The sequence below is a fragment of the Amblyomma mixtum genome, chromosome 8 (genome assembly GCF_055824585.1).
Source record: "Amblyomma mixtum isolate Tamu chromosome 8, ASM5582458v1, whole genome shotgun sequence".
NCBI lineage: Eukaryota > Metazoa > Arthropoda > Arachnida > Ixodida > Ixodidae > Amblyomma > Amblyomma mixtum.
Window position 1 is genome coordinate 104,635,863 of NC_143019.1, and position 10,365 is coordinate 104,646,227.

The 10,365-nt window shown below is 48.2% G+C and overlaps 1 protein-coding gene across 1 annotated transcript; it reads right to left on the reverse strand.

Moving 5' to 3' along the window:
* Positions 1-129: 129 nt before the first annotated feature.
* LOC149333760 (uncharacterized) lies at positions 130-7,764 on the reverse strand. Its single transcript, XM_089556110.1, has 4 exons — positions 7,564-7,764; positions 7,354-7,498; positions 1,955-2,112; positions 130-165 (listed from the first exon to the last, which is right to left on the reverse strand). Exons 1-4 carry the CDS (start codon positions 7,762-7,764, stop codon positions 130-132), a joined length of 540 nt encoding a protein of 179 aa, XP_089412236.1.
* Positions 7,765-10,365: the final 2,601 nt, after the last annotated feature.

Consider the following 10,365-nt stretch of genomic DNA (forward strand, 5'->3'; position numbering starts at 1 on the left):
GCTTCATCACTTACAATCACATAGGGAACGAGACCTGCCGACCCGACAGTGGTGGGGGATGGAACACCACACAAGTTTTCGCTGAGGTTTTTGAGCAAATCTGACCGCAAAAATATACCAGAATCTCCTTCACCACCATAGTGGCAAAGATCCACATATGTGAATCTGAAACAAAGCGGCATAAGAGAAGGAAATCAGTAAGCTAATAATGAGTGCTATAATAGCTCGATGAGAAAGGCCAGGTCAAACCTCTCCAAAATAAATGACATCACTATGGGGCAATATTTCAAGCAGGTATTGATAAATATAATAAGCGAATGTTATCAGCACGTTCTGCAGTGTATAGGCACTTTTAGCACTTTATATATTTCACACAATTGCCCTTATTTCTTACCTTACAGTCACAGAAAAATCATGACAAGTGCCCATTGCCACGTGTGAATTATAACTATATGTTCTGAAAGTCTTAGATCTCAGGAGCCTGGCATCATTAATTATATTGCCAATAAGTATCAGTAGCTAAGTATGAAGACCGGAAAGATGCAAACTGGAAAACCGCCGACTTGGGTCTGCAGTCAAGAAATGTTTCTTTGACAAGCACTAAAACAATGCAAAGAACCAAAAGGAACACGGACTTTTTCTTGATAATGAGGGCGCCTATCTAAGGCATATTTACATTCACAGTAATTTGATGACTAATCAAAACTGACATCGGTGCAGCATTGAGAAAAAAAAAACAGAAGCAAGAGTTTTTGAAAACCAATATCCTTTTCTGGCATCCCTTCCTTTTTTCCCATACCCTTCCAAAAAAACAAATTGGCAAGCACTTCCTCTGCATTCAATGAGGATCTTGGTCTGGGCTAGTTGGTTCATTGTTTTTGTGAGAGACAGAAAGGGCGTTGCGCCCATCGTGTCCTGCGTCTTCCTCTCGTGTTCTCGCTCCATAGCGCTCGGTCGCAGAAACATTCTCTACAGATGCTCGTGGTCTGTTGCTGCATTTCTAACAGCATTCAGTCTACTTTGCCATTAATATTTAGCATTGGTGCAATAAAAATAGCAAAACACTGCGGTGTACATGGCTAGAATTAAATTCAAACCAAGTGCAGATAATAACTTTACCTGTAATGAGCGTCACAGCAGGCCAAAATAACAACACTGAAAGTTTTTTTGTAGTTAAGATTCCTTGAACCAGAGTTATTTGGGCATTCAATGTTTACATGTTTGCCGTCAAGGCTCCCAATGCAATTTGGAAAATTCCAGTATTGTTACATGTCAAATGCAATCTGAAACAAACATAAATTTGGCAGCCATTAAATGGCTTAGTAAACAATTTCATGGAAGTGGGGAGAGAGAATAGTGCACATAATAAGCAACGAAAATTATGCAGACATAAAAATTCTCATCTCTGCTTCCTGTTTGTTCAGCTGAAATGAGTTTCTTTCAGAAGCATGAATAATTTAACGAGTTTCAAACATTTACACATAGGTCTGGCAAAACAAAACAATTCATAGAAAAACATATCAAAAGACCTCTGAAGATACGAGATTTCACTGCATAATCACAATGCAAAAAGCAGAGGAAGACTAAAGTAAAGGAGGCACTAACTGTAGCACTGACCATTCCATTAAACTTGCACTACATGTCACGGCAGCATGTATAATGCTTTAATAAGTTTTGCGGTTCGTTGGAGAAAAGAGATATTTGCTTCCCCAAAATTTGTTTCTTCTTAATTTCAGATGGAGGGTTATGCTGAACTGTCACCGCAGGGTGGCCTAAAGAGTAACGTGAAAATTATAGTCGTCCATGCAGTGAGCTGGCACTGAACAGCTTTACATTGCTAGGAATGGGGTGGCAAGGCTGATATGGATGTCGCAACACTTCATCTGTGGCCTCCATTTTATGTTTTCAGACTCCTATGCAAGGGCTGTTTTTTCAGAAAACTAATTTCTCTTACCTTTCTCCATTCTATCTCAGTCTGAGGAAAAGGAATGTATGTATCCCACAGATTCTTCCATATTGCAGCTGTGGTTTCTCTTATGAGAACTGAAGCTGTAGATCGGCCTATCAAAAAGTTGTATGACAAGCTGCGGAATGTTTCCCCATTTGCAAGATTTGGATTGGAAAACGTGTATTGTCAGCACTGAGCCCTAGTGGGCATTATACTAGGTGGCTTCGAGCCCATGACTCTTGGCGACATTGTGAGCCCACTCAGTGGCCCGGACTTGCGTCAACGGGTCTGAGCTGGCCAGTATAGCCTCCCACCGCTCTAGAGAAGGGACTGGTAGTAGGTCCGCCGGTGGCGGCGCCTTTTTGCAGCTCCATAAAATGTGGTCATATCCGGCTATCTCGCCGCATTGTTTGCAAGTAGCGTTGTATTGTGTTGAATACATGTGTGCTAGTCTCGACGGGCTAAAGAAGGCTCGCATCTGGAGCCGACGCCACGTTACCTCCTGGCTTTTGTCGAGCTTTTTGTCTGGTGGCGGATAGATCCTCCTTTCCAGTTTAAACTGATTGGTGTATTTGTCAAATGATATGAATGCATCTCTCGGGAAATTTGGGGACTCAACCCGGCTCACTGCTCGACTGACATAACCTCGAGCTATACTGTGAGCCAACTCGTTTCCCCTGTTCCCCGAGTGTGCCGGCACCCATATTAGTTCCACCTCTCTTTGGTACCAGTCTTTATGTCTTAATATTCGTTCTGCCTCCTGGGAGATCATACCCCGCGCTAAATTGTTGATAGCCACCTTGGAGGCGCTAATTATGGTGACTGCTTTGGTGCTGGCCATTGCCATGGCGATAGCCGCCTCCTCCGCTGTCCCTGAGTTTTTTGTTTTGACCGAACCGGCCGTTAATGTTTCACCCGAGTCGTTCACGGCCACGACCACAAAGGAGTCGCCTCCTTCGTATTCCGCCGCGTCTACATAGGTTGTGTATTCCGAGCCTTCGAGCTTGGCTTCAAGGGCCTTTGCTCTGGCTCTCCTCCTGTCTTCGTGAAAAGCAGGGTGCATGTTTTTTAATTTTCTAACTTTGGTCTGTAATTTTGCCTGCGCGTTTCTTTCCGGAATTCTATCATGTAATCCTAGGTTGCTCAGGATCTTTCTCCCTGGGGGTGAGGTCGCAAGCCTCCTTAATTGCGCAAATATATGTGCCTCGCATAGTTCCATGGTGGTGTTGTAGATCCCCAGTTTAAGAAGTCTTTCCGTAGGAGTGCAGTGGGGCAGCCCCAATGCTGCTTTATATGCCTGCCTTATGATCCCATCTATTTTGTTCTGTTCCGCCAGCCCTAGCTTGAGGTAGGGAACGGCGTAAACTATTCTGCTTATCACGAAAGTCTGAACCATTCGGCAGAGATATTTCTCTTTGACTCCCCGTCTTTTGTTAGCTATTCGCCTTAGGAGCCTGGTTGTCATGTTAATTGTGGACTTAAGCCTGTTTATTGTCTCTGTGTTCTTTCTATTGTCCTGTATTATAAGTCCTAGGACCCTGATTTTGTCAACTCTGGCTACCGGAGTCTCATTTACCAGTACGTGAATGTCTCCTGCGTTGGTATCGCGTTTGCTAGCCCCCCGGATCACCAGAAGTTCGGATTTGCTTGGCGAGCATTTTAGTCCTGCCCATTCCGCGTATTCCTGGACAATATCGATCGCGTGTTGGAGATTTTGTTCTATTTCCCCATCGTTTCCTGTATGCGTCCATATTGTTATGTCATGCGCATATAGCGTATGGTTTATACCTTCGACAGTCTTCAATAGCGGCGGTAGGTTCTTCAACGCCAGGTTGAATAAGAAATGAGAGAGCACTGAGCCCTGCGGAGTTCCCTTGTCTCCCAGCTTAATAGTTTCTGACTGGATGTCTATTAGATTTATTTCTGCGGTTCTGCCGGTTAGAAAGTCCCTTACGTAATCGTAGGTCCGCTTTCCAGGACCAATCTCCGCCAGATTAGTTAGTATGACCTCGTGTTTGACGTTATCGAAGGCTTTATGCAGGTCTAGGCCCAGTATAGTTTTGGCGCCCCCTTTGTTGGGCGGGTCTATGATGTCTGCTTTGAGCTGGAGCATGACGTCCTGCGTGGACAACTTACTCCTGAAGCCTAGCATCATTTCAGGAAATACCTCCCTTTCCTCTGCGTATTCCTGGAGTCTGTTTAATATGACATGTTCCATCAGCTTCCCCAGGCAGGACGTTAGCGATGTCGGCCTGAGGTTGCCCACTTCAAGTTTCTTCCCGGGTTTTGGAATAAAGATTACTTTGGCATGTTTCCGTCGTGAAGGTAGACTACCTCGTTTCCATATCTCATTTAGGTAATCTGTGACTGCCGTGACCGAGACTAAATCTAGGTTCCTTAGCATTTTGTTGGTTACCCCATCTGCCCCCGCTGCCGACGTGGTTCTTAGTTGACTCATTGCTCTCCATACCTCCGCTATCGAGATGTTCTCATCTAGCTGTGTGTTCTCTGCTTCTTGGTAAGCTGGAGATGAACCCCCTTTGTCTGTGTCAAGGTACCTGCTCTTCAGTTCCTCTATTAGGTCAGCGGCTGTTCCCTGGTATTTGTGAATCAATCGTTTAAGCTGCCCTTGTGCCGCCGACTTTGTTTGTCCTGGGTCTAGTAAGTGGCGAAGAAGATGCCACGTGTTCTTACACCCTAGCTTTCCATTCATTTCATCGCAAATTTGTCCCCAGTGTTGACGCTGAAGCTCGTTTGTGTAGTCTTCTATCTGTTTTTCGAGTGTCGATATTCTCTTCTTTAGCCTTCTATTGTGTTTCTGTTTTTTCCACCTCTTCAAGAGGCTCTCGTGGGCTTCCCACATGTGGGCCAGCCTCGAGTCTGTGATGTCATGTTCGGTGGTTGGGGTCTGTCTACTGTGACTGTTTACGTCTCTTTTGAGTGCCTCAACCCATTGATTTAGATCCGATATCTCCCTCGGAGCGGTTCTGTCCCGGACTTTTCGGAGGGTGTCCCAGTCTGTCAGCTTCGTTTCGCGCAGCTTCCCCTTCATCGGCCTGGTTTGTGTTTCAATCTCTATGATGTGGTGATCGCTACCCAAGGTATGTCCTGTGTTTGACCATCTTTCACCCTCGAGGTCTTTGCCTAGCGTCAAGTCTGGGGACGTGTCTACGCTGACGCTATTGCCTATCCTCGTGGGGTCTTGCGGGTTGTTTAGTAGTGTGAGCCTTAAGTTTTGGATTTCTGTCCATAGTTTGTTTCCCTTAGGGGAGGCCGTCCGATATCCCCATGCCGGAAGCGGGGCGTTGAAGTCCCCCGTGATTACTAATCCCTTCTTATAAGATAGTCTAATGGCTTTACGTAATAGGTCCGCCAGCCCTGTGCCCCGGTTTTTCAGTGAGTTGCATATATTCAGAATAAAGAGACTGTTGTCCCCTTTTCTGTTTGGGATTATTTCTAACATCACGTAGTCCTCGCTTGTGTTTTCGAGTTCGTGTTGTGTTGCCGTTAGATTTCTTTGCACTAGCGTGGCCGTGAACGACTTGGGTTTGTGCTCTTTTTGCACTTCTAGCGGGGTGTACGCGGCGTAGCTATTTAATTTGACCATGCCGCTTGCCTCCTGCAGCGTGATTACGTCCGGTGTGGTTGTTTTTTTGAATGTATGCCTGCAGGTTCCATCTTTTGGACTGGAAGCCTCTGCAGTTCCACTGCCAGATTCTAATTTGTTGGCGAGGGGCCATGATGTCCTATAGAGGCTGCTGCTGCGGTTGCAGCGAGGGGAGGGTGTTGCCGGCAACAGGGGGAAGCCTGGCTTCTATGTTTGCTAGTTGTTCCAGAATTTGCTGGAAGCAACCCATGGTTCGTTCCCTAAACATTACGAATTTCGCCGTCAGATTGTCAGCACATTCGGCTATTTTGTCTACCCTAGCGGTAAGGGCATCGATTCTAGCGTCTTGAGCGTCAACCTGCTTCAATAGTGTGTTCATGTCCGACCTAACCTTGATGTAGGTTTTAGTCGATGCGTCCTCGTTTGGACTTTCTGCCGCCTTTTTGGGAGTACTGTCGTCTGTGTTTCCCTCTCTGGGTAGAGGTCTTTTCAAGGGGACTCTGGTGTCTGTATCCATTGCGTTTTGAATGTCTCCCCCTTCATATGTGTCCCGCGGGGGCGCCTGACGCGCGTTTTGTGATTGTTGCAAAGGAGGTTTTTCGACCACCTTCGGCTGTTTTGTGTTAGCGTTAATGAGTTTCCTCAGCTCCGCCATTTCCTTCTTTATGGTGTCTAGCTCTCTGTCTCTCTTGGCGAGCTGCTCTACCAGTTCCTTCTCCCGAGCGGTTTCCCAAGAAGAGGCCTTATCTGGCCAGCTCACTTTTTTGCCCGCGTCTCTGTCCTTGCTTGAGCCTCTTCCTCTGCTCGAGCTGCTCTCTCTGTCAGGACCCGAGCTGGTGCCTCCGGTCCCCGGTAATGGTGGGAAGGAGCTCGATCTGCTTCTCCGCCGGTGGCCTTGGCGGGTGCCGCTGTGGTCCCTGGTCTTCTGTCTTGATTGGTGTCCGGAGTCAAGTTGCCCCAGGTCGTTCTTGGCTTTATAAGGTTCTTTCTTTGCCAGCCGATACTTGCAATTTCGGCTGCCGGTGTTGTGTGGCCCCCACATACGATTTGCAAGAAACCTGGAAAACAATCACATATGTTATAGAAATTGAGCCGTAGTATAACTGACCGGCATATTTTGTAAGAAAATAAAACTAATTAAAAGTTAAAACAGCTATGTGTCTCGTTGCGCTGCACTGAAAGATAAAAATTTTACATTTTGCAACACAAATATGAAAATTGCGGTAGGCCCCATACAACATTTCCTCTTTCCCTTTCAGGGAAGAAAAGTGCTTCACCTTGGTGTTGCATGCGCTGCAGAACAACAAATTTTTTATACTGAACATTAAAACCATTATCATCGTGCTTTATGCATTCTTCTAGTCACAACACAACATGCAGCTAATTAGCAATAACTTGCAGTTCCAGCACCTTGTACTAGTTTTACTAACTGCCAGTGACGCCACAGTTTAGGACAACGTGCATGAAAGCCGGCTTTACATTTCTGAAAGGGGCTCCAATAAAATGGTTATCTGACGAAAACGTGGACCACATGATGGGTTGTAAATAATGATTCGAAAAGGACTCGAACCGGAAGCGTTCTGTCCCATCAGCTCTATATCATGGGTTGGAATTCCAGTCACGTGCGCCGTAGCGAAAAATATTAATTTTCTTATACTGTGCGCAGTGTAATTAATCTCCAGATGCTAATAAGCACTATCCATAACAGCTCACATTACATGGAGCAGCTTCAGCAAGTAAATCTGCGGTAAGCTGTTAACCATTTCAATTAATTAGATATGATTAGAAATGGACACTCACCGTACTGTTATTGCCAGACGATCGTAGGCCGAAATCGGATCCCTGAATGGGGTCACCGGACGGCTGAGGCTGTGCTCGACCAAGCCCAGCAATGTGTCGAAGGTGCTGGGAGGCATCCGAAGGTAGCTAAATGGCGACAAGTACTATGTCAATTATATCCCGTACGACGAGCACAGACTTTGCGAATACCTCATCAGCAACTACTTACTCGAAAGTAGGCCTCGTCTTCCGCCCGCAGCCGTGGCAGCAATAGGCGCGCCTGCCCTTCTCGATCTCGACGGCGCAACATCGGTCTCACCCAAAATCGGCGCTTCCGTGCATTCTGTGCACGGCGACGGCGCAGAAGCAGCGAACAAACAATTATCATCACGTTTACAGTAGCCAACAGCTCATCGTTCGAACCAGCCATCCTCCGGACAAAAAGGGCGACGGGAGGAAAGCTGGCAGACGACAAGACGACGACGCGGGCGGAGGAGGAGGAGGATAAACTTTATTTTCGTCGACAAATGTATCTGACGGTGTGGGGTTACAGTCCCATCAAGTGGCCATGAGCCCGTGGCGTTCGGCGACTTCTAGGGCTCTTGTCACAACCCGGATCTGTGTGTCCGAGTCGGAACTGAGCAATGCGGCCTCCCACTGGTCTGGATTCGAGAGCTGCAAGCCTCGAGGGGGGGGAGTCCTGAGGGCAAGCCCAGAGTATGTGGGATAGAGTGGCATGTTGGCCACACAGTTGACAGGAAGGGGAGTAGACCCCAGGGTATATGCGGGCATATATCGCGGGGTTGGGAAAGTGTTCGTTTGGAGTTGCCTCCGCGCAACTTCTTGGGGTTTGGTGAGAGAACTATGTCCGGGGGGATATAGAAGTCTACCTAAGCGGTAGTGCATGGTTATGTCATGAAATGTAACCATACGATCTCTCGCCGTCCGCAGGACGGGCGACACCACATCCCGGTCGACGAATCCTCGGGCAAAATTGTGGGCCGCCTCGTTCCCTGGATGCGATGAGTGCGCAGGGACCCAGATCAATTGGATCGGGCGGAGTTGAAGTTTGGTGGAGTGGAGGAGAGAGAGGGTGACAGGGGAGACCCGGCCTTTGGCGAAATTACGAATCGCAGATTTAGAGTCGCTGAAGATGGTTTCTGCAGAGGTGGAGACCACCGCCAAGGCTATGGGCGCCTCCTCGGCCTCTTCAGGCGATCTGACGGGAATGGAGCACGCAACTAGCGGCCGTCCACAGTAGTTTACAACCGCAAGCGAAAAAGCTTCGCGGTCGGGGTATTCGGCGCCGTCGACATAGACTGCTGTCCGATCTGTTAAATACTTTTTGTGCAGAGACTTAGCCCTGTGCTTGCGGCGAGCGACATGATACTCTGGGTGCATATTTTTAGGAAGAGGGGTAGCGATAAGGTTACTGTCGATATGGTGTGGAAGCTGGACCCTGTCGGGTGCGGTTGTTTCGAAGCGTATTCCAAGCTTGTCGAGTATGTGACGTCCCGTGGAGGTGTGAGTGAGACGCTCGTACTGAGAAGTGAGATGAGCTTCCGAGAGCTCCGTCACAGTGTTGTAGACCCCTAATGCCAGTAGTTTATACGTGGGGGTCCGGTGGGGGAGATGAAGAGCCGCCTTGTATGCCTGTCGAATAAGGCAGTCAACGCGGTCCTGTTCCTGGCAGCTAAGGTAGAGGTAAGGGAGGGTATATGTGAGGCGACTGATAACAAACGCCTGAACAAGACGTCTGAGGTCGGCCTCTCGCATGCCTCTATGTTTATTAGCAATGCGACGAATTAGACGAATGGTCTGCGATACAGAGACTGTAAGTTTAGCTAGAGTGTCGCTGTTTTTCCGATTGCTCTGGATGAGGAGCCCCAATACCCTAATGGTGGATACTTCGCGTATGGGCTGACCGCTAGCAGTAATACAGATGGGAGGATGGCCGTGGAGGCCGGGTTGACCTCGGATGAGCAGCAGCTCGGACTTCTGAGGGGAGCACGAGAGGTCGGCTGCGGCTACATGGCGCTCAATGACATCGACCGCTTGTTGAAGTGCGGATTCGACCTCAGCATCGTTGCCTGTTGAAACCCAGAGAGTAATGTCGTCTGCGTATAAGGTATGGGATAGCCGGGGGATAGCGTCTAATTTAGAAGGTAGCGTGAGCAAGGCGACATTGAAAAGAAATGGGGAGAGAACGGATCCCGGGGGGGTACCATTGCTACCGAGGTTTATAGGGTCTGAGAGGAGAGAGCCAAAGCTAAGTTCAGCTGTACGACCAGAGAGGAAAGTACGTATATACTCGTAGGTACGGTGACCAGGATTCAAAAGGGAGAGGTTAGTGAGAATAGCTCCGTGCGAGACGCTGTCAAATGCTTTAGTTAAATCAAGCCATAAAGTAGCCTTTGTGCCCGCTCTGGTAGAGGGGCACAGTATCTCTCGTGAGAGCTGGAGCATAATGTCTCGCGTAGAGACATTTGAGCGGAAGCCAATCATGGTGTGAGGTAGGAGATGGTTATCTTCAACGTAATTATTGAGACAGTTGAGAATTACGTGCTCCATCAGTTTCCCAGCACAGGAAGTGAGGGAGATGGGGCGGAGGTTTTCGAGAGCTAGTTGTTTGCCTGGCTTCGGTATGACAGTCACGCGTGCATGTTTCCATGCTGCGGGGATTTTAACCTCTCTCCAGCAATCATTCATAAAGGCAGTGAGGGCCTCAATGGACGGGTCATCTAAATTACGGAGAGTTGTGTTGGAAATGCCGTCCGGTCCCGGGGCAGAGTTAGGACGGAGCTGAGTGAGAGCGAATCTTACCTCAGCTTCCGAAATCTCCTGATCGAGGGCAGGGTTGGCACCGCCCATGTAAGGGGGGAGAGGGTCCGGGGAAGTAGTATTGAGATAGCGTACACCAAGTTCATCGAGAAGATCCTGGTCTGAGCCGGGGTGTTGATGGACTATGCGGGAAATGCTCTCTCGTTGGGATGTTTTGCAACCGTCTGGGTCTAAAAGGTAACGGTGCGAG

Coding starts and splice junctions, on each gene's coding strand:
- LOC149333760 (XM_089556110.1), bottom strand. CDS start 7,764: ATGGCTGGTTCGAACGATGAGCTGTTGGCTACTGTAAACGTGATGATA. Junction 2,113..7,353: donor TCTGGCAATAACAGTACGGT/GAGTGTCCATTT, acceptor TTTCCAATCCAA/ATCTTGCAAATGGGGAAACA. Junction 166..1,954: donor CTGAGATAGAATGGAGAAAG/GTAAGAGAAATT, acceptor GCTTTGTTTCAG/ATTCACATATGTGGATCTTT.